This window comes from Rhinopithecus roxellana, chromosome 16 (assembly GCF_007565055.1).
Source record: "Rhinopithecus roxellana isolate Shanxi Qingling chromosome 16, ASM756505v1, whole genome shotgun sequence".
NCBI lineage: Eukaryota > Metazoa > Chordata > Mammalia > Primates > Cercopithecidae > Rhinopithecus > Rhinopithecus roxellana.
Genome location: NC_044564.1, coordinates 9,793,760 through 9,816,969, shown reverse-complemented (window position 1 = coordinate 9,816,969; position 23,210 = coordinate 9,793,760). Strand labels below are relative to the sequence as shown.

Sequence of the window (23,210 nt, the reverse complement as noted above, 5' to 3'; positions counted from 1 at the left end):
GGAGGGAGGGCTGGCGCTGACTGGGTGTTCTGAAAACCTTCAGGGATGGGAAGCTGACCAGAGGTGGGGCCCACCCCAAAAAGACTCCCCTGCTGAGGCCACTTCCCCATGACCACCATCTGCCAGGCTGGATGTACTCTTCACCCTCACCCCTGGCCCCAGAAGGCCCCCAGAGGAGCCCCAGGCCATACCTTGAGTCTGCACTGCGGCGGGTCTCTGGGGCACCTGTGTGCAGGGCAGGACAACGTCCCCCACCCAAGGGGTCACAGCCAGCAGCAGCTTGCGGTTCAGGAGCCTCCGGTGCAGAGCGTGTCTCCAGCGCCGCTGCCCACTCTGGGTGGCTCTGTGCCGTAGCCACTGCACATGGGACTGGGCCACGCTGTCACCAGAGCTGACCCCTGGGGACGAGGTGGGCAGGGGCAGTTGTCTCAGCTGCTCTTTCTGTAAAGAGAAGGCGGCACCTGGGGCCCCTGGCCAGGCTCGGACCCTGGAGTGGACCCTGCCCGGTGGCCAGTGCTGCCCTCCACCCCCGTCAGGGCATGACTGGCAGGGAGAGGAATCACTCAGACCAGGGCGGGGTGCGTGGTGGCATGGGTGCAGGTGTCTGCGGCAGGCCTCACCTGTGTGCGGCTCCGAGCAGCCGTGTTGGCCCTGAGCACCCTCAGCACGGTCTCCACAGGCACTGTCAGCCTCCCTCCCTGATGAGAAACCAGCCTGAGGCAGGGCACATGGGGTGTGTGGGGCACCCGGGGGCCTCCCCCTCACCGCCCACATGCAACCGCCTCTTCACGCAGGCTCCAAAGCATGGCTGTGCACAGCTGCTCTACCTCATGGGAACGTCCACCATGGGAAGTGTGGGGTCTCCAGGCAGGGCCTCCCTGCAAGGCCTGGCTCCTGGGACACTTAACAGGGTCCCACGCCCCCCAGTCAGTTCCTCAGGCTGACAGCAGCAGCCCTTCCAGGTGACGCCCTGGCCTAGGGAGATGCTGGCTGTGTGGCAGCAAGTGCCATGCACTTGACTCTGCCAGTAGCTTCAGTGTCCACTGTCCCCGCCAACAATTCCCAGGACAGACGAGCCTGTTCAACTCTGACTGCTCCCACAGGCACGGCCAGAGATGGGCCTGCACCTAGGGCCTGACATGGTGAAGACCAACTAAGACGGGCAGACGCACCACGAGCCAGGCTGGTCCTAAGTGGGTGGACAGGCCCTTCCCAGGGAGGGCCTCCAGGTGCACAGGCTCACGGGGAGGGAGGAGGGGCTCCTCCCACTGCCGCCTCCCTCCCCAACCCTGACTTGGGGGTGAAACGTTTCAGAGATGCCTCCAGGTACAAGTGCCCATTCAGCCATATCCCTGAAACAATCAACGAACTGGGAAAAATGGAGGCTTCCCCAACAGTCCCCACCACACACAGCTCTCTAGAGCTCAGCCAGAAGCAGCGTGTTCTGATGCGCACGAACCCTGGGGCCCCTGCTGCTGCACCATTCCCGAGCGTCAGCCCTGGCGCACAGTGACGAAAGTACATTCCCATGGCACACCGGGGCCAGGGCCTACCTCGAGGGCCTGCTTCTCTGCGCCCACCGGGTGAGTGTCTGCCGAGTGGGAGGCCTGGGCAGCTCTCAGGACAGGGCTGTGGGCCCTGGCAGGGGCCTGCGCTGCACTCGTCTCCTCTCCAGGAGCCGCGGCTGTGGCGGAAGCTTCCTTGCTGCCACCTTGGCTGGCACTGGATCCCTTGGGAGGGCTGAGGGAGGCAGCGGGGCCTCCCAGCCAGGCCCCTGCCCCTCTTCTCCATGGCTGGCTGGTGCTCTGCCTGGCAGGAACCCACAGATCCATGTCCGGGACCACATACTGTGGGGACAGCAGCGCTCTGTCACCCTCCTCAGCCTCTGCCTGCTCTGGCTCTGGCACCTCCTCCTCACTGCTGCTGCTGCTGCCCCTTCCGCTGCCGCCACTGCCACTGCTGCTGCTGCTGCTGCTGGAGCTCCACCGGATGCTGTGACGGGCCCTCCGCCGCCGCCTCCGGAGACCCTGCTTCTTCTGAGGGGAGGAAACGGCTACTTAGAGGCCTTGGCGACCCCAGTTCACCCATGACGGCAGCAAGCAGGCCAGCCCTTTGGGGAGAGGCCCAAGCGGGGTGCCTCTGGGGTCAAGGGCAGCCACTGCCGAGGCAAGGTCTCCCTCTGCCCTTGGCCACCCAGAATAAATGCCAAGGCCAGAAACCGAATGCCCCCCTCCCCTCCTCCTGCCCCCTCCCACCCCGCTCCTATCTCCCTGCCCTCCACCTCCCTCCCCTCCTCCTGCCCCCCTCCCCCCTCCTGCCCCCCCCCCCGCCCCGCTCCTGTCTCCCTGCCATCCACCTTCCGCCTGCTGGACCCCCCGTTGACCAGGCCGTGATCTGGTTTTCGACAAGGAAAGAGCGAAAGGCTCACCCCCATCATGATCTTCCACTTGCTCAGACACTGGGAGCCGGACCGATGGGGCAGTTCAGAAGCTATTTTTGCCCAGTGACCTATAAAAGCCAAACCCCATGAAATGGTTTCATCCAAAGATTCTTCCCCAAGACAGGCTGGCTGTTCCCCAGGAGACTTGCTGTGGGCCCCATCAGAGTGGGGCCTCCGGGGCACCCTCACGCTGGGCAAGAACCAGGGGTCAAGCATGTCAGGCACCTACAATTTGGCAGCATGAGATTCTCACTGGCTGCTCAGCCCCTTAGGAAAGTTCTGCCAAACGTGTAACTGAGAAGGAGAATCGTCCCTAAGCACACACAGGCCTCACATATCTGCTCCCCCCAAGGCTTCCGCACCAGCCACCTCCCACGATTCTTGCTCTTCACAGTGTGGGGCAGCGGGAGAAGCACGGGTGCTGCTCTCACAGGGCAGGGCCGCACTATCTGGTGTGTCCTTGAACATGGCAATACCATAGCTAGGATTCACTCTAAGGAGACATTGCAAATATAAGTCAAGACTTAGCTATAAAACACAGCTCACTGGGTGTGGTAGCACACACCTGCAGTTCCAGCTACTTCGGAGGCTGAGGTGGGAGGATGGCTTGAGCCCAAAAGTGTGAAGCTGCAATGGGCTATAGTCGCGCCACCACACCCCAGCCTGGATGACAGAGCTTGCTCTGTCTTTATCTTGATCTCTTTTCTAAGAAACAAAAAACAAAAAAAAAAGAAACTAGAAGAACAAACTATCCACAACTTACCAACACCGTATTTTCCTATTAATTCAATTAACTGTTCCTCTTCTTTCAAATTCCACCGTCCCTTTTTCAAGCTGAAATGTAATCTCCTAAGATACCTGAAAGTGACATGAAAAGCAAAGAACATTTTAGATGCTAAGATGCCACCCACTGCTGTCCCAAGCTGCTTCAGTGGTTTCTTGAATACGACACTGAAGGCGCAATCAACAAAAGAAAACGATAGAGAAAGGAGACCTCATCAAAAGTAAAGCTTTTGTGTCTCAAAGGACACCATCAAAAAAGTAGGCAGACCACGTACAGGCTGGGAGAGAACGTTTGCAAATCACGTGTCCGATAAAGGACTTGTATCTGAAACATACAAAGAACTCTTACAAGTCAATAATACCAAGACAAGTAACGTTAAAAATGGGCAAAGGACTTAAAGAGACACTTCTCTAAAAATCTATTTCTATGAACAGTCACCAACCACATGAAAAGAACCTCCACATCAGCCACAGGGAAGCGCACGTCAAAACCACGAGACGCCACTTCACACCCCCTAACATCGGCCACAGGGAAGCGCACGTCAAAACCACGAGACGCCACTTCACACCCCCTAACATCGGCCACAGGGAAGCGCACGTCAAAACCACGAGACGCCACTTCACACCCCCTAACATCGGCCACAGGGAAGCGCACGTCAAAACCACGAGACGCCACTTCACACCCCCTAACATCGGCCACAGGGAAGCGCACGTCAAAACCACGAGACGCCACTTCACACCCCCTAACATCGGCCACAGGGAAGCGCACGTCAAAACCACGAGACGCCACTTCACACCCCCTAACATCGGCCACAGGGAAGCGCACGTCAAAACCACGAGACGCCACTTCACACCCCCTAACATCGGCCACAGGGAAGCGCACGTCAAAACCATGAGATGCCACTTCACGCTTGCTAACATCGGCCACAGGGAAGCGCATGTCAAAACCACGAGACGCCACTTCACACCCACTAACATCAGCCACAGGGAAGCACATGTCAAAACCACGAGACGCCACTTCACACCCACTAACATCAGCCACAGGGAAGCGCACGTCAAAACCACGAGACGCCACTTCACACCCCCTAACATCGGCCACAGGGAAGCGCACGTCAAAACCATGAGATGCCACTTCACGCTTGCTAACATCGGCCACAGGGAAGCGCATGTCAAAACCACGAGACGCCACTTCACACCTGCTCAGACGGCTAGAATCACAGATCACAAGTGCTGGTGACAGAGTGGAAAACTAGAACCCTCATAGGTTGCTAGTGGGAATACGGAATGGTTCAACCCCTTGGAAAACAATCTGGTCATTCCTCAAAATGTTAAACACAGCGTTACCACTGCCCCAGCAATTTCCCTTGCAGGATACAGCTGAGAGAAATGAACAGATATCTATGTAAAAAAGTGCAAGCGAATGTTCAGAATGCTTTCAGGGTTCATCCATGTTGTACCAGAATTTACAGAAATGTGGTTATTTATATGAGAATCCCACTCTTTTTTTTTCTGAGACAGAGTCTCGCTCTGTAGCTCAGGCTGGAGTGCAGTATGGCGCGATCTCGGCTCACTGCAAGCTCTGCCTCCCAGGTTCAAGCGATTCTCCTGCCTCAGACTCCTGAGTAGCTGGGATTACAGGTGCCCACCACCATGCACGGTAGTTTTTGTATTTTTAGCAGAGACAGGGTTTTACCATATTGGCCGGGCTAGTCTTGAACTCCTGACCTCGTGATCTGTCCGTCTTGGTCTCCCAAAGTGCTGGGAATATAGGCGTGAGGCACCGAGCCCTGCCAACCCCTTTTTAAGGCTGAGTAATATTCCCTTGTATGCAAATGTTGTTTTCCACTCATCTGCTGATGAACACTTGGGCTGTGTCCGGCCTTTCACTGTTGTGAACATTGCTGCTGTGGACACTGTTGTATTTGAGCTCCTACTTTCAATTCTTTTGGATTTTATGCTTATCAATCTTGGGGGTGTAATTCTATGTTTAACTCTCTGAGGAACTGCCATGCTTTCCACAGAGGCTGGGCCACTCTACAATGCGCAAAGGTTTCCATTTCTCGACATCCTTGCCAACACAGTGACTTTTTTTTTTTTTAATTAGCAGCCATCCCAACGTGTGTGTGGTTTTGACTTGCACTTCCCTAATGACTCATGACGCCGGGCATCACTTCACATGCTCACTGGCCATCTGTGCATCTTCTTTGGAGAGACGGCCACTCAAGTTCTTTGCCCGCGTTTAGATTGGGTTGTTTTTGTTGTTGAACGGCTTTCTTTTTGGGGTGATGAAATGTTTTACAATTGATTGTGATGATGGCTGCAGAGCTCAATGAATACTAAATACTAAAATCCACTGATCTCTACACTTCATTTTGTTTTGAGATGGAGTTTCACTCTTGTCGCCTAGGCTGCAGTGCAATGGCATGATCTCAGCTCACTACAACCTCCGCCTCACAGTTTCAAGAGATTCTCCTGCCTCAGCCTCTCGAGTAGCTGGGATTACTGGCATGCGCCACTATGCCCGGCTAATTTTGTATTTTTAGTAGAAACGGGGTTTCTCCTTGTTGGTCAGGCTGGTCTCAAACTCCCGACCTCAGGTGATCCGCTGGCCTCAGCCTCCCAAAGTGTTGGGATGACAGGCGTGAGCCCCTGAACCCGGCCTTCTATACTTCATTTTAATTAATTAATTAATTTGTATTTTCTTGAGACAGAGTCTTGCTCTGTCACCCAGGCTGGAGCGCTGTGACGCAAAATCTCAGCTTACTTCAACATCCGCCTCCCAGGCTCAAGCGATTCTCCTGCCTCAGCCTCCCACGAAGCTGGGATTACAGGCGCCATCCCCACCACGCCCGCTTAATGTTTGTATTTTGAATAGAGATGGGGTTTCGCCATGTTGACCTGGCCTCAAGTGATCCGCCTGCCTTGGCCTCCCAAAGTACTGGGATTACAGGCGTGAGCCACTGCACCCAGCTTCTGAACTATGCGCTTTAAATGAACGCGCTGCATGGCGTGTGAATTATCTCAATGAAGCTGTTTTTGAAAAGGACAACAAGCAGGAAAAGGAGGGAGCTGCAGCTGCCTGCCCGGGGTCCTGAGCATCAGCGGTCTGAGAGAACTCAGACAACAAGGGTTAGGAAAAGCTGCCCGGGGCCCTGAGCATCAGCGGTCTGAGAGAACTCAGACAACAAGGGTTAGGAAAAGCTGCCCGGGGGTCCTGAGCATCAGCGGTCTGAGAGAACTCAGACAACAAGGGTTAGGAAAAGCTGCCCGGGGGCCCTGAGCATCAGCGGTCTGAGAGAACTCAGACAACAAGGGTTAGGAAAAGCTGCCCGGGGCCCTGAGCATCAGCGGTCTGAGAGAACTCAGACAACAAGGGTTAGGAAAAGCTGCCCGGGGGCCCTGAGCATCAGCGGTCTGAGAGAACTCAGACAACAAGGGTTAGGAAAAGCTGCCCGGGGGCCTGAGCATCAGCGGTCTGAGAGAACTCAGACAACAAGGGTTAGGAAAAGCTGCCCGGGGGCCCTGAGCATCAGCGGTCTGAGAGAACTCAGACAACAAGGGTTAGGAAAAGCTGCCCGGGGGCCCTGAGCATCAGCGGTCTGAGAGAACTCAGACAACAAGGGTTAGGAAAAGCTGCCCGGGGGTCCTGAGCATCAGCGGTCTGAGAAACTCAGACAACAAGGGTTAGGAAAAGCTGCCGGGGGCCCTGAGCATCAGCGGTCTGAGAGAACTCAGACAACAAGGGTTAGGAAAAGCTGCCCGGGGGCCCTGAGCATCAGCGGTCTGAGAGAACTCAGACAACAAGGGTTAGGAAAAGCTGCCCGGGGGCCCTGAGCATCAGCGGTCTGAGAGAACTCAGACAACAAGGGTTAGGAAAAGCTGCCCAGGGAGTTGTCTCAAGTGAAGCCTGTGCCTTGCTCTGGGCAAACAAGCAATAAAGAAGTCAGGGTTGGAAAAAATAGCTTATCTGGGCCAACCCTGGCACACCAAGCACCCACAGGCCACGCCCTGCTCCTGTGACAGCAAATCACTCCTGGCCGCCGTCGCCCAGCCTGCCCACAGCCTACACGAGAGTGAAGCTCGCCAGTGACCCACACCAGCCCCTCCCTCACCCACCGCTGTGCGACTCACCGATCTCGGCACTGGGCATCGCTCCTACCTGGCACCTCTTCCCGGATTTTAAACCAATCCTGCTCCCCATATTTGGCAACAGCTTGAAGCAACTTCTGCAGGAAGGGACAGGCAGACAAGTGAAGCCTCTGCAGGAACGGCCACAGCCTCGCCACCCTGAACCCAGTCAGAGAAGGGACCACCGTTGAACACAGCTGCGTTACCTTCCCAGAGCCCAGCTCTCCTAGGACCCCGCACACTTACAGCGTCTTCCTCCGGGGCCCAGTTCCCCTTCTTCAGGCCGGGATCCAAGCTCTTGGTCCATCGGTAAATCAGCTGCATGGAGTCTCTCCCTTCCATATAGTAAACAACTAGAGACAGAGGGACAGGGAGGTCCTGTGAGGCCAAGACACACACCCTCCATACAGTAGACAGCTAGGGACACAGGGGTCCTGTGGGGCTGACACACCCACCCTCTGTTCGGTAGACAGCTAAGGACAAGGGGGTTCCATGGGGCCGAGACACCCACCCTCCAGACGGGTCACAGAGAAAAGAGCTACTTTGGCCAGGCGCAGTGGCGTCATGCCTGTAATCCCAGCACTTTGGGAGGCAGAGGCCAGCAGATCACCTGAGGTCAGGAGTTCGAGACCAGCCTGACCAATATGGAGAAACTCCGTCTCTACTAAAAACACAAAATTAGCCAGGCGTGGTGGTGCAGGCCTGTCATCCCAGCTACTCGGGAGGCTGAGGCACGAGAATCGCTTGAACCCGGGAGATGGAGGTTGCAGTGAGCCAAGATCATGGCATTGCACTCCGTCCTGGGCAACAAGAGGAAAACTCCATCTCAAAAAATAAAAATAAAAAGGAAGAGTCGCTTTAGCCGCCAAGAAGCGAGTGTGAAACAGCCAGGACTCGCTAAGCCCTCGCCTGTCTTGTTGCCTCTCTGTGAATTTTCCCTGCAAGCCTCCAGGGTCCTGATGTGGGGCCTGGGACAGCCTGAGCCGGCGGGGGGGCGCTCACTTCTGCGGTAGGGGATGTGGCTGCCGACGCGCATCTCCTGCACCAGCTGCGTGAGCATGCGGTCCTCCTCCTCCGTCCACTCCTTGCGTTTCAGGGCTTTGTTCCGCTGCTGGAATTTCTGTAGGCACTGGAAGGCACTGCGGCTGGTCTTCCCAAGTCCCAAACAAAAGCAAATGAGTGTTACTGCGCGGCAGGATGTCCAGATCTGGCTCTGAGTGCCCCAGGGCACAGATGGGCCCGTGAGCCACTGGAGTGACCCTTCTGCAGACTCCAGCTCTCCTCCCAGACTCCTGTGGGCTGATGGAGGGCACCCCACAGCAACGGTAAGAGACACTACACTCACTAAACAGGAGCAAGAAGGACCAGGTGAGAGAGGAATCAAACCTTCACTTAAGAAAATATTTTAAAAAAATTCACAATAGGTAACTGATACGACTCCAAAACCACACTGCAACTCACTCAACAGGAACTCCCAGCTTGGCAAGGGCTGGGAGATGCACTGCTCTGGGTGTGGCGTGTCTTCAAATGCAGCTGCACCTTCTCTCCCTTCTGGAGCTCTAGGGCACCTTGCAGCGGACGTGTGGGGTAGCGGAGGTACAGGATAGGGCACCTTGCAGCGGAGGGTGTGGGGCAGAGGAGGTACAGGATAGGACACCTCACAGCGGACGGTGTGGGGCAGAAGAGGTGCAGGATAGGGCACCTGGCAGCGGAGGGATGGGGCAGAGGACAGGACAGCCCTTGGTGTGGTGTCTGTGTCTCAGAAGACACCCTCAGAAGGGAGTGCCTCAGAATGACTCTCCCAGCTTCCCTGCGTGGCTCAGCTCAGCAAACCCACCCTCAGCCCACACTGGTGGACCACCTGCCCAGATCTCTTCCTCACGCATCTCCTTATGGGAAGGGGTTTTCCAAGAGCTGATGAGTATTACCTGAACCCTGTTCTCTGAAAGTGAGCTGCTGGGTGGCAGAGGGCGCGCAGGGCTGGACGTGGAGCTGCTGAACTATGAGTTTTGCTTCCAAGGCTTTCTTCCCCACCAAGTCCTTCCCAGCTTGCTACAGCACAGGTCAATCTGAGACTCATTCACCACAAACAAAACCACCACCCCGGGGTGTGCGAGCTGCAGGGCAGTCGTAGACAACATGTGTGAACCTCGCCCCCACGCCCACACAGGAGCGCTCCTGGGAGCATCAACACACTCGAGGCCTCACCCGTCCTCCTATACTCAAGCTGGCGCTTCCCAACCAGTGGAAAGAGAGACCCTCCTCACACCTATCCCAAGCTTGCCGAAGAATCTGGGAAGGCAAAGGACTGGGGGTGGGGTGGGATTCAGAGCTGGCCCCCTGCTAGGAGAGCTGAGAGCAGCGGCTCTCAAAGGGGGCTGGAGGGAGGCTGGAGTGAGGCTGGAGGGAGGCTGGAGGATGGAGGGAGGGTGGAGGGAGGCTGGAGGATGGAGGGAGGCTGGAGCGAGGATGAGGGAGGCTGGAGTGAGGATGGAGTGAGGCTGGAGGGAGGCTGGAGGATGGAGGGAGGCTGGAGTGAGGGTGGAGGGAGGCTGGAGAGAGGATGGAGTGAGGATGGAGGGAAGCTGGAGTGAGGCTAGAGGGAGGCTGGAGGGAGGCTGGAGTGAGGATGGAGGGAGGCTGGAGGGAGGATGGAGTGAGGCTGGAGGGAGAATGGAGTGAGGCTGGAGTGAGGCTGGAGGGAGGCTGGAGGGAGGATGGAGTGAGGCTGGAGTGAGGATGGAGGGAGGCTGGAGGGAGAATGGAGTGAGGCTGGAGTGAGGATGGAGGGAGGCTGGAGGGAGGCTGGAGTGAGGCTGGAGGGAGGCTGCTGAGGCCTTAGCCTGGCTTTGACAGAGACTAAAAACACTTTCCGGGAATGAGAAAGAATCTGGCGGGGGAAAGTGCTGGCGTTGCGCTTTCTGATATTAACAGAGAAGTGTGTCTGACTACGTGTTCCAAGGAGAAAAAGCCATTAATGGATGGGAGACAGAATTCCCAAAAATCACAAGGAAAAAAACTGGACTTACGGTTTCAGCAAACCAGCAAGACAGAGTGGAAGGAAAACAGGCCACAAAGTAAAATGGACTCAACACACCAGGAGCCAGGGAGGGCACCAAGAACACCCAACCTCCCAACAAAGCCAGAGGCTGGTCAGGCGGGTGTGAATGCAAAACCTAGAGGCATGCTGCTTCCATGAAAACACCTGGAAATGACGACGTGTTAAAAGGCTGAAAATACAGGGATGGGCCGGGTGCAGTGGCTCACGCCTATAATCCCAGCACTTTGGGAGGCCGAGACGGGCGGATCACGAGGTCAGGCATCCTGGCTAACACGATGAAACCCCGTCTCCACTAAAAATACAAAAAATTAGCCGGGTGTGGTGGCGGCGCCTGTAGTCCCAGCTACTCGGAGGCTGAGGCAGGAGAATGGCGTGAACCAGGGAGGCACAGCTTGCAGTGAGCCGAGATGGCGCCACTGCACTCCAGCCTGGGTGACAGAGTGAGACTCCGTCTCAAAAAAAAAAAAAAAAAAAAAGAAAACACAGAGATGGACAAAAAAATGTAAAAAAAAAAAAAAAAAAAGCAAGGGTGGCAACGTTTCTACCAGGAAGATGGAATTCAAGCTCAAAAAGAATAAGGGAAATAGAGAGATAACGACTTCTTAAAAAAGCATAATTTGCAAAGTAAATACAGTCATCAGGGCCAGGTACGGTGGTGGCTGATGCCTGTAATCCAGCACTTTGGGAGGCCATGGCGGGCAGATCACTAGAGGTCAGGAGTTTGAGACCCCTGGCCAACATGGTGAAAACCCGTTTCTATTAAAAATACAAAAATTAGCTGAGCATGGTGGTAGGCACCTGTAATCCCAGCTACTCAGGAGGCTGAGGCAGGAGAACTGTTTGAACCAGGGAGGAAGAGGTTGCAGGGAGCCGAGATTGTGGCACTGCAGTCCAGCCTAGGCGACAGAGCTGGACTCTGTCTCAAAAAAAAAAAAAAAAAAAAAAAAAAAACCAACGAAAAACAAGTCATCATAAAGTTATGTGGACTGGGCACAGTGGCTCACACCTGTGATCCTAACACTTTGGGATGAGGCAGAAGGAGTGTTTGAGGCCAGGAGTTCAAGGCCAGCCTAGGCAACATGGCAAGACTAGGTCTCCATAAATTACATAAAAAGTTATGTGTGTGGGGAGTGGGGGGTGGGGGGTAGGGGTGGAGGAGAGCATCATGGAAAAGAGCTAATGCAGCCAGGCGAGTTGGTTTATGCCTCTAATCCCACATTTTGGGAGGCCGAGGCAGGTGGATCACGAGGTCAGGAGTTCGAGACCAGCCTGGCCAATACAGTGAAACCCCATCTCTACTAAAAATACAAAAATCAGTCAGGTATGGTGGTGCGCGCCTGTAGTCCCAGTTACTCAGGAGGCTGAGGCAGGAGAATCGCTTGAACCTGGGAGGTGGAGGTTGCAGTGAGCCGAGACCGTGTCACTGACTCCAGCCTGGGTGACAGAGACAGACTCCATCTCAAAAAAAAAAAAAAAAAAAAAAAAACAAGCAAGAAAGAAAAAGAGCTAATGAGTCACTACTGCACGCTGGGATGAACCCCTGGGTGATGGGCTGCTCTGTGCAGCAAACCACCATGGCACACATTCACCTACAAAACGTAACCTGCACATCCTATACGCGCACCCCTGAACTTAAAAAATATAAAAAACAAAAAAGAAAGTAGACCCCGATTAAAAAAAAGTTGCGTGTACCAAATTATGTAGCAGTAAAATCTATATAAAAGAAAACCTGATAACTATATATTTATTTATTTATTTACTTATGAGACGAGTCTTGGCCTGTCGCCCAGGCTGGAGTGCAGCGGCGCGATCTCAGCTCACTGCAAGCTCCGCCTCCCAGGTTCAGGCCATTCTCCTGCCTCAGCCTCCCAAGTAGCTGGGACCACAGGCACCTGCCACCTACACCCGGCTAATTTCTTGTATGTTTAGTAGAGATGCGGTTTCACCGTGTTAGCCGGGATGGTCTCAATCTCCTGCCCTCGTGGTCCGCCTGCTTCGGCCTCCCAAAGTGCTGGGACTATAGGCGTGAGCCACCGCACCCAGCCGAAAAACTGATTTTTAATATTATGATGTCAGGACATAGTCAAGTGACATCAACATAACTTTTTGGAATTAAACTTTTTTTTTTTGTTTTTTTTTTTTGAGATGGAGTCTCGCTCTGTCGCCTGGCTGCAGTGCAGTGGCGTTATCTCAGTTCACTACAACCTCCACCTCCTGGGTTCAAACGATTCTCCCGCCTCAGCCTCCCGAGTAGCTGGGACTACAGGCATGTGCCACCACACCCAGCTAATTTTGTATTTTTAGTAGAGACGGGGTTTCTCCATGTTGGTCAGACTGGTCTCGAACTCCAGACCTCAGGTGATCCACCCGCCTTGGCCTCTCAAAGTGCTGGGATTACAGGGGTGAGCCACTGTGTCCGGCAGAATTAAACATCTTTAAAGGCAAACTCAATTTAAGAGCTGATATAGATTAACCCCGACTTACAGAGAATACTGCTTTTTCTTAAAAACAGTTTTGGCAAGTTTAGCTTGGTCTGCTATAATCAGGTGCTCTGCCATAAAAAGAGTAATATATTTGAAAAATGGAGATTTTACACATCACGCCCCTAAGTTCATGTTCCAATCAAATTCAGATAAAGAACCACCACAGGAACTCCCAGGAACCCAACTATTTAAAAATGGAAACATACATTCCTAGATAAACCTACGTCCAAAGAGGCAATAAAAATGGAAACTAGAGCTACCCTGGAAATCTATGAAAAGAACAGTTCACACCAAGCTGCTCTCAGAAGAGTGTGGCCTAACAAGCCTCGTTATCAAGACAAGAGACCCAAGTCAGTAAACAACTGAGCCCTCACTCAGGAAATCAGAAAAGCGGCAAGAACTCACACTAGGGAAAAGCATCCCTTAGAAACATCAACAGAATAAACTCCCGAGGCTGATGGAGACAGAGGAAGACGGGAAATAAGAAAGGAGACAGACTCCGGTAAGCTGGGCACGCACAGCTATATGGGGAGACCTGGAGGACTAGGAAGGCCCAGGGGAGCTGCGGCAACGGCCTAGTGGCAGAGAGGGCTGGGCAGGCTCCTTCCCCAGGGACACAGCCTGGAGGTGGCAATACACAGAAACCTGGTGGCGAGTGAGGACTGAGGACCCCGCACCTGTCCAGCCACCTCCCGCTACAGGGCCCACATGCCCTCAGGTCTCCTGGCCCCTGGGGTCCAGGCCAGGTCCTTACCCCCAGCTCCTCTGCAATCTTCTGCCACTCCAAGTGGCCGTGTGCAGCCGCGATCGCCTGCAGCTGTTCCACCTCCTCCCCGCTCCACTCCTGCTTGTTGATGCTGGGGTGCTCCGAGTTCTGCCAGAACTTCCGGATCTCCTCTGCGCTGCGGCTGCCTTCAAACTGCACTGGACAGAGACACTCAGCCTTGCAGGCCACTGACCCCAGGGTGTCCTAGATGCAGCTCCAGGCTGAGCTATTGCGCTCTGCCAGCTGGAGGCTTCCAATGGCTGCAAGTAAGCGGAATCTTCGTCCAACTCACTAGGCCTTGCACGGCCAAACACGCAGACTTGGCTCCAAATGCAAAGCCGGGAGCCTTCCAGACTGTCTCAGAAAGGGGGCCGTGCACCAGTGGGAAAGCCCTGCGGCCACTCACCACTACCAACTGCCGGACATGTGCTTGACCCGGGTGGGCAGGGGTCACAGCGGAACCTGTGCCAGGGAGGGTGTGGCCTTACCACCCAATTCCAACCACACCCAGGCTATAGGGAGCTGTGCTGCGAGCTGCTTGGGGCTCAGACCTGCCCCCGACTTACGTTAATATTGGAAATCTTCTCCCAGTCATGGCTGTCCAGCCTGTTTCCCAGCAAGGCCTCTTCTGGAAGCTGGCTGGAGGAAGGGATGAGGGTATTGGCGCCACGCCTGGCCTGTGGGCTCCCCTGGGCCCTCCCGGGAGGCCTCCTCACTTGATGTCCTGGATCTCCTTCTCGGCTTCCCTGGCCTGCTTCTCCAGGGCCTGCTTCTCCAACTCATTGGAGACTTTGCTCTGCTTCTGGTGCAAGTACTCAAGCCTGCAAAGCAGAGCAGAGGCAGAAGGGCTGCAGGCATAAGGGCTGCTGGGCGGGATGGGTTCTCTGCGCAGTATAGGGCAAAGAGTATGAGCTCAGCAAAGATTCCGAGCCTCCCTCAACCTCTCTGCCTCGGCCTCCTCACCCATGAAAGATGCCGTAGCACCCACCTCCAGGCTGCCACTGGGGTGGAAAGAGCTGCAGTGTCTGCTGACACAGAGGCTACTGCCTGCTGGCCCCCATGTCTCAGAGCCTCGCCACAGCCCTCCAGAACCTCAGTGCCCCAGCTCCCAGCCTATGCCTGCCTGCTGGCCCCCATGTCTAAGAGCCTCGGCACAGCCCTCTGGAGCCTCAGTGCCCCAGTTCCCGGCCTGTGCCTGGCACAGAGACACAGCCATGGGCAGATATCCTGACTGGTGCCCAGTGAGGAGGCCGGAGGCTGTGAGGTCACAGGAAAGAACCACTCCCCCGAGCAGGCCAGGGAGGAAAACACAGCTCTCCCCAAGCCTGAGGAGAGACCCACCGTCGTCACTGCAAACCCTGACCATACACACCAGGCCACGGCTGGCAGGGGGGCCCCGGGACCCCTGGCCTGGCCAAAGGCCTCTCATGCCCAGAGATGTCCTGGCAGCTTGTATCCTAAAGGCACCCCCTGTGCCTTGAGAGCTCATGGTGGCCACATAGAAGACAGATGGGGACCCGCTGTGCTGCTGACGGAGTGGCCAACAAGGTGCTGCTGGGTCTCTGGGCTCTGCGAGCAGCTCTGTCTTTGACCGAAGTCATCAGGACAGCAGCACCTTCTATCGCGTGTGGACAGCAAGGCCGTGCTGTGCCTTACTTTGGTCACGAGATCACCCCATCAGCAAACACCAGGTTTCAGGCATGGGGAAAGAGAGACCCAGAGAAGAGAAGCTGCCTGAGCCACACCCCTCATCATGGCCGTGGTGACCACCCCGTGCCCCGAGCCATACCCCTCAATGTGGCCATGGTGACCACCCCGCGCCCCGAGCCACACCCCTCATCACGGCCATGGTGACCACCCCGCACCCCGAGCCACACCCCTCATCACGGCCATGGTGACCACCCCACGCCCCGAGCCACACCCCTCATCATGGCTGTGGTGACCACCCCGCGCCCCGAGCCACACCCCTCATCATGGCTGTGGTGACCACGCCGCGCCCCGAGCCACACCCCTCATCATGGCCGTGGTGACCACCCCGCACCCCGAGCCACACCCCTCAATGTGGCCGTGTGGACTGATCCTGTGCTTAGCTGCCTGGCCACGAGGAAGCCCCCTTCAGGGGGAAAAGGCATAAAGTCCAGGCATCAGCATCTCTCCATGGGTTGGCAGGGCCTGCTGCAGAGAACAGGCACGCAGCTAAGCTGAACCTCTGCTAAGCCCAAATCAGCCAGCCTTGACTTTTCCTGTTGGCTGGGAAAGGCTGTTTGTTTTTGAGACAGGGTCTCGCTCGGTTGCCCAGGCTGGAACGCAGTGGTACAATCACAGTTCACCACAGCCTTGACCTCCTGGGCTCAATCGATCCTCCCACCTCAGTCTCCCGAGTAGCTGGGACCACAGGCGTGCACCACCACACCCGGCTAATTTTTTTTACTTTTTGAAGAGATGGGGTCTCATCATGTTGCCCAGGCTGGGCTTGAACTCCTGGGCTCAAGAGACCCTCCGGCCTTGGCCTCCCACAGTGCTGGGATTCCAGGCGTGAGCCCTGCACCCAGCCCGAAGGCCATTTTTGACCTTTGTTTTTAGACTTACTTCAGTAGCTTGGGCTGAAGCAATCGCTGTAGGCGGTCACTCACCACTGACTTTCGGAGCAAGGCCTTTTCCCAGTTTTTCCCTGAGGAGAAGCCACAGCGGCATCACTGAGGGTCTGGATCCTCTCCATGGTCCAACCCCGTGGTCGGTGTACACTTCCCCAGGCAGTCGTGGGGGCCCCACAGCGAGTAAGCAGCACATCAGGCCCACAGGTGCGGCCCCTCCACCCACTGACATAGCTCCACTCGAGGCTTGGTGCCAGCTCACGGGCAGAGCTGCCAGGGCTTTGCGGCCCAAGACAAGGCAGGGAGACTGAGTAAGAGGGTAGGGTGCGGCCTGGCCCGTCCCGCATGACTGGCGTTCTGGAAAGGACCTGCTCAGTGTGGAAAGGCAGGGATCAAGGAGCCAGTCCCAGTGGTCAAGGCCTGAAGGAGCCATGAGGTCACAACAGAGAAAGGTCTGAGAACTTGAGAAGAAACTGGGGAAAGCAGGGCCGTGGGGAAGGGTCCCCCGAGTTCAGAGGTGCCGCATGGCCAGCTGGGGCTCTTACATTTGGTCACGAGGAGCTCCTCAAAAGCCTTGATCCCCTGGGCAGCCTTCTCTCGTGTGTCCTCGTTGGCAGGGGGCCCCTGTCAGGGTGCACAGCATCACCACAGGCACAGACCACGTGTGCTCCCTGCAGGCCCAGCACATCCTTCCAGAGTCCACAAAAGGACTCGGGCCCCCTGCCTCCTGTCCTCCCGCACCGTGAGGCTGGCGGCTGCAACCCTGCCGGCCAGTCCATGAGGCCTGCTGCGGTCAGGCCTCGCACAGGCAACCCTGGCACCTCGACGAGGGCTCGCTCATCACTTCACAGGGCAGTCCGGGCAGCCCAGCGCAGAGCAGAGGGCAGCCTGCCCACCACGGAGGAGGCAGTGTGAAGGAGGTTGGCCAACGTTATCTTGAACTCACGGGAATTCACGACACCCTGCAGCAGGACTTGGGGACGAGGGCCCTTCCCACGGTGCACAGAGCCTTGCCGACAAGAGCAGGGCCTGGGCCACTCACCACACCCGTGACCTTGTCCTTGAAATACGGCTTCATGAAGTGCCCCATGTATGTGCTTGGGGGCAGGCTCTTGCCGTCCTTCACCTTGGTGCCTTTGGACCCAGCCAGATCCCTCATGAGCTCCTCCTGTGACAGACACAAGGCAGGGACCCCTCTGTGGACCGGCAGCAACGACTCTCCCTGTGGAGGAGACCCCGGGCAGAGGAGAGGCAGGAAGCTGGGGAGCCCTGGACCTGGGAGGTCAGCTGTGGGGGGCTCTGGGGGGGGGGAGGCACGGGCACCGGGGGCCGAGGCCCGTCCCACCTGCTGCTCCCGGTTCTGGGCCAGCAGCAGGTTGGCCTCAGCCAGCTTCTCTTGGATGACCTCCTGGTAGACCATGTTCAGCTGCAGGCAGGTCTCCGGGTCTTCGGGGAGGGTTTTATCCTTGGGGTCCTCCTCGTCATTGCTGGCTTCACCCCACCTTTCTTCTTCCTGGTTACCAGCCAGAAATGGCATGTGAGGGGATGAGACATGGATGTTGCCCTGTCCTCGGGAGCCAGTCGCCCATTGCTGGGCCTCTGGGACACCGAGGCAGCTCCAGCATAGCAACACCCAATGTGGCAGCAGGAAGTGACCCTGGTGGGCAGCAGGAGGGCGTCTGAGTTTGGGAGCGGAGGCTGTTGGGCGTCTGAGTTTGGGAGCGGAGCCTGTTGGGCGTCTGAGTTTGGGAGCGGAGCCTGTTGCTCTCGAGGTGGCCCGTGTGCGCCTTTCCTAATCCACGGCAGGTGGAGCCTCCTGCCTGGAACGCGCCAGGGCTGGAGCTGCTGCGAGGCAGGAGCTTTCCAGGAGCACAGGCGTCCCTGTGAACCCTGAACTCTGTCCTGAGCCCCTGTGGTGTGAATCACCAGCAAAGCACGGGGAGCAAGCGTGTGTGGGAGGAAAGTCTCTGCAGAGCCAGGAAGTGGACGTGGTGAAAATGCCCGTTGGGAGCCGGTGAGGCGCCCACGGCTACGGCAGGGTGCTCACCCACAGAAGGCAGACCACACAGCCACGCTAACATGAGGCGACTCAGTACCTACTACCTCGGTGGAAAAATGAAGCAGCAAATCGCCAACGTTTTCCAAAGTAAACAAAAGACAGCTAATAAAATAATGACTGGCCTCACAGAGCGGCTGCCATGTGCTGTTTAGGTGTTCGTGTATTTTTCCTTTTTTTGAGAGAGGGTCTCACTCCATCACCCAGGCTGGAGTGCAGTGGTGCAATCACAGCTCACTGAAGCCTCGACCGCCTGGGCTCAAGTGATCCTCCCGCCTCAGCCACCCAAGTAGCTGGGTCCACAGCCACGTGCCACTGCGCCAGCTAGTTTTTGTATAGCTGCTTGTGTTAACTGACTTGTGCTGGAGACGTCCCTGCTGCCCCACAGGAATCTGAGGCATAGAGCGCTGAGCTGTGAGGGGCAGGACCCAGGTGCACAACTCAGCTTTCCATGAGTGACAGATGCCATGCAGGAGATGGAGGCATACAGCCATGAGCTCAGAAAAAAGCCAAGAGGTGTGATCACCAAGCTGCTAACAGTGGTTATTTCTGGGGACAATTTCAATGACAAATGCTTTCTGATTTTTTTTTTTTATAACGCGCATCATTTTCATAATGCAGAAAAACCAATATGGGTTCAAACCACACCCACTCCCAGGCCACTTTGGAAGGTGCTGGCAGGCCTGACCCAGTGGCACAGCCAGATCAGGCCAGCAGTTACCGAGATCAGGGGATCAGCAGGGTCCAAGTCCTCAGAAGGCAGTGACTCTGTCAGAAACACAAGCAACAGAGTGTTGGTGACCAGCGTCTGGGTCGGGGTGGGGACGCAGTTCACCACTGTTTCTTAGGCAGAGGGGAGAGGGCCCGGGCTGTGAAGTGGTGAGAGAGCCTCAGGCTGAGGCTTGCAATGAGTGGACCTTCCCTCTCTGACAGCAGGGTGGGCAATGGACCAAGGCCGGGTTAGCTAGATAGAGAAGACTCTGACCACACACTGGGGACCTCCAGGCACACGGGACAAAGCTACACAGGGTTCACTGGACGGCACAGGCTATCTTGCATTGGAGAGACACACGGAGAAAGCTTAGCAGAAAATGGCCCTGTCCTTCGGGAGCTCCTCCAGTCAGATGGAAGGCACGGACGTAGAGGCCCTGACCACAGAGAAAGATAGCAGGTTGCCTCAGAGGCAGGCCCTAGGTCTGGGAGAAGTGGGAAACAAGGCTGGGGGGGTCTCCTGTCAGGGAGCAGCTGGTGGGGTTGGGGTAGGCTCAGAAGATAAAGGCAGCATGGAGGGGAGCACGTGGGGAGGAGACACTGTGGGGAGGGGAGGCTGTAGGGTGGGGAGCACATGTGGTAGGGAGCACATGGAGAAGGGAGCGCGTGGGGAGGGGAGCGCGTGGCGAGGGGAGCACTTGGGGTGGGCAGCACATTGGGGTGGGGAGGACACTGGGATGGGGAGCACATTGGGAGGGGTGCATGTGAGGAGAAGAGATGCTGGGGGTGTGAGCTGTGGTGACCATCAGGCATGGACTGTCCAGGCTGCCATCGGTGAGCTCCAGGCTCACCCCCTCCTCCCAGGATGGTCCACTCCAGAAGCCCTGCACAGGCCAAAGGAGGCCAGGGCCAGACCCTGGGAGGACTAGAGCCCAGGGTACACACACAGCCAGCTGGTTCAGGGGCTAGCAAACATGGAACTGTCAGAAGCTCTCTGGGGGGAGTACAGGCAGACACCAGTTGGCAAAAAATTGGGCCTGGTCTGAGCAGTACCAGACATCGTTTTATTACTGTTATTTTTAGAGGCAGGGTCTTGCTGCGTTGCCCAGGCTGGACATGAACTCCTGGGATCGAACAATACTCTCGCCTGAGCCTCAGGAGTCCCTGGGGTTACAGGCCCGAGAGACGACACCTAGTTACCATCATACCCTAATGTGCCTGAGAGGAACCCAGGGGGCAGACCAGCTGTTCTTACCAGGACCCCAGGAGGCCAGGTGCAAGGGGCTCACCTGCTTCAGAATCTGACTCGAGACTTGATTCTGAGACCTCCACGTGGGTGCCCGTGGAGCTGGGATCTAAAATCCTTTCCAGCTCCTTGATCTCCTGTGTTATCTTCTCTCTTTCAGCATCTACATCCATGACTTCTGCCTGCCTCCAAAACACACCCCAAGATGTTAGAAACCAAGACTGTGCTGGGATCCCATTCCCCTTCAAACACACCCGCCCACAGGGGATGGCAGGAGTCTGCTCAGCAGCGGGCACTGGGCTCCCCAGAGAAAGATCAAGAGGCCAGGCCCAGAATCAAGAAGCCCCGGAGTGGCAACCTCAGACCCCACGAACTCCTGCTATGTGCTCTGCCAGGAGCCTAAGCCCCAAAGTCTCCCGCCTGCTCTGAGGCTGCAACCAGCACAGGCAGGGAGTGGATGAACCAGGGCAGGCCCACTGTCCTGTCTCTGCTCCCACACCAAGCCACGCAGAAACGGGCCACCCAATATAGAAAGTGTGGGGCGCAGTGCCCTGCAAAGTCACTACAGGGCAAGGACACAGCCCGTGACCGGCTTTGGCCATCCTGCTCTCCCATGGCACAGAGCCGGACCACAGAGGGCATTTGAGAAAAATTCAGAGACACACGCTGAAACTGCCCAGGTGACAGGCACTTCCCCCATGGAAGGACGCTCTCAAAGGCAACCCAAAGGCAAGGCTGGCTGTTCTCTGTGCATCCATAACAGCACCTGGAATGTGGCAGTGCCTGAGACCGAACAAATGTCTGTCAAGCTTTTTTCTTAGGAACTGTGGTCTAGGAAGTCTGAAGGGAGAAGGACGCTAGAGAGAGACAGTAGAAGAATGAAGCATTAGCAGAGAAAATCTAAAGGAATCACTAGCACAGACCCCGGAGCCCAAAACACCCAACAACAAAGAGAAACGCCCTCCCCTGCCCTTGGCATGGCTCTCCCTGCTGGAGACTGACTGGGGCACTGCCCAACTGGAACAAAACCAAAGCATCCACCCGCCAGCACCGTTAGCCACATCAGCAGCCCAGGTCCTCTCACTCCTTCACAAAGCCCCTTGTTGATGCCCGAAATGCTTGTGAACCTGTAAACTCAGCTAACAGCCGGCCAGAAGCAGAGCTGGCAGCGACCGCATGCCGGTTCAGCGTCTTCCAAGGGAGACGCTTTCCCTTGGAAGCCTCACCCAAGAGGCTGCTGCCTCCCCTCCCCGAGTTGCTCAGGAGAGCAATGATCGGCAGGAAGGAGGTCAAAGTCACAAGTGCTGAGCCACTGACATCAGGGGCTGTCCCTCTCCCCGCACCCCTCTCCCAAGGGCTGGTCATGAGGGCTGCCCACCAAAATGGAACGCAGCAGGCGGTCCCTCCCGCCCCAGCTGCGGGGACGCCACTCAGACTCGGCTTGGACCAGGGAACCCCAGGAAGCGCCAGGACGATGGACGTTTAGGCACCGGTTTGGGAGACAGACCCGGCCCAGGCCCAGTTCCGCCTCCTGCTAGCTGCGGGACCTGGGGAAACCCCCTCCAAGGCTCGGCCACCGCAGAATCGACGGCGCAGTCCCCGAGACGCACGCGGGCGCCCTGCAGCCGGGACCGCCCCGCCGGCGCCTCCTCGGAGCCCGCGGGGGCCGCAGCCCGCTCCCAGCCGAGGGGCTCCCAGGGCCGGAATCCTCGCGGGCCCAGGCTCAGCCGGACGGGGCCACGCCGGGCCACGCCGGGCCTCAGTTTCCCCGACTCTGGACGCTGCCCCGCCCCCGTCCCGGGCCTCGGATGTCCGCTCCTCGGAACCGCGCCCCCTCCGCGGAGAGAGCCCGGGAGCTGCCACCGCCACCCACGCCTTACCTGTTATGAGCAGACTTTACCTGCTCGCGCGGACCCAGCCGTCGCCCGGGCGACCGCAGACTCGAGGTTTCCGGCGGCTGCAGAACAAGAGCGCCGCGCGCCGGAAGTCCCGCCTCCTGAGGCGCGGGGCACGCCGGGACGGCCGCTGCCCCTGCCGGGACTAGAGGGGCGAACGGCTCGATGCTGCCCTCGCGCGGCCGCCCTGGGGGCCGCCTCCGCGCGCTCTGGAGGGACGCGGGTGGACGCGGGACCCCAAGGCAGGGGACAGGCGAGTACAGGCACCCGGCCACCTGGTCACGACCCGGAAGACCGGCCCTCACTGACTGTGACCTTCGGCCACCGCTGGACCTCTCTGTGCCTGTTTCATCCTCTGTTAACGGACATCTTGGGGTTTGGTTAAGCAGCGGATGAGAAAGTCTGCGTGAAGGACTTTTCCCAAGCCTGCCCTGAAGCAGCGGATGAGAAAGTCTGCGTGAAGGACTTTTCCCAAGCCTGCCCTGCGTGCTCAGGACCGCTCAGGCCAGGCCGAGCTCCAGGCACGTGCAGGAGACTGAGGTCAGAGGGTGGGGGCCCACACCACGCAGAACTCGCTTCCCTGGTCACCTGTGCCCACCCTCTGGGCCCTCTAGGGTGTCCTGGCCTGGAGAGCTGCCCTGGGGACCTCCCCCAAGTGGGTATTCATTCCTTCAGGAACGTGCCAGGGCTAACTCAGCTGGGAGCTGGGCAGGGGCCTACAGTTCCTGGTTCCTGAGAGCTTGTAAGCACCAGAGGTGCTGCAGAGACATCCTGGGCCCAGCCAGTTGAGGGGGCCTCCACTCCAGCCTGGGGAGAGCTGGGGGCATCAGCTGGAGAACTATAAAGGGGGTGTGACCCGTCTACCCAGGAGGTGGGCTTTTGGTGGCAAAGGGCTAGGCCCAGGTGAGGCCAGGCTGGGAGCTAGGGATTGGCAAGAAACAGATGGAGGGGATGGAACCAGGTGGCTGTGGGCTCCTTGAGTGCCTCCTTTCAGTCCTTGTGTCATCGTGACCTGCCTGAGTGGGGCTGGAAATCCGGAGGCAGAGG

At 57.1% G+C, this 23,210-nt stretch overlaps 1 protein-coding gene across 7 annotated transcripts in view; it reads right to left on the bottom strand.

Annotated features, from left to right (window-relative positions):
- Window positions 1-22,249, bottom strand: part of SNAPC4 (small nuclear RNA activating complex polypeptide 4) — a 28,036-nt gene extending 5,787 nt beyond the window's left edge. The window contains exons 1-19 of one of the 7 annotated variants that reach the window (XM_030919892.1): window positions 22,149-22,244; window positions 21,035-21,125; window positions 20,312-20,450; window positions 19,033-19,079; window positions 17,601-17,768; window positions 17,298-17,423; window positions 16,801-16,879; window positions 16,251-16,332; window positions 14,378-14,482; window positions 14,228-14,300; window positions 13,650-13,814; window positions 8,354-8,501; window positions 7,598-7,704; window positions 7,355-7,449; window positions 3,204-3,298; window positions 2,429-2,508; window positions 1,554-2,036; window positions 621-698; window positions 192-441 (exon numbers count right to left, since the gene is read on the bottom strand). In XM_030919892.1, the coding sequence (XP_030775752.1) occupies window positions 192-441; window positions 621-698; window positions 1,554-2,036; window positions 2,429-2,508; window positions 3,204-3,298; window positions 7,355-7,449; window positions 7,598-7,704; window positions 8,354-8,501; window positions 13,650-13,814; window positions 14,228-14,300; window positions 14,378-14,482; window positions 16,251-16,332; window positions 16,801-16,879; window positions 17,298-17,423; window positions 17,601-17,768; window positions 19,033-19,079; window positions 20,312-20,441 (2,311 nt within the window). In that variant the 5' untranslated portion in view covers window positions 20,442-20,450; window positions 21,035-21,125; window positions 22,149-22,244. Of the gene's footprint in view, window positions 1-191; window positions 442-620; window positions 699-1,553; window positions 2,037-2,428; window positions 2,509-3,203; window positions 3,299-7,354; window positions 7,450-7,597; window positions 7,705-8,353; window positions 8,502-13,649; window positions 13,815-14,227; window positions 14,301-14,377; window positions 14,483-16,250; window positions 16,333-16,800; window positions 16,880-17,297; window positions 17,424-17,600; window positions 17,769-19,032; window positions 19,080-20,311; window positions 20,455-21,034; window positions 22,106-22,148 lie in introns of those variants that run through there. The other 6 variants (XM_010372732.2, XM_010372731.2, XM_030919893.1 and 3 more) reach the window with 6 other exon arrangements.
- Between the last annotated feature and the right edge of the window lie 961 nt (window positions 22,250-23,210).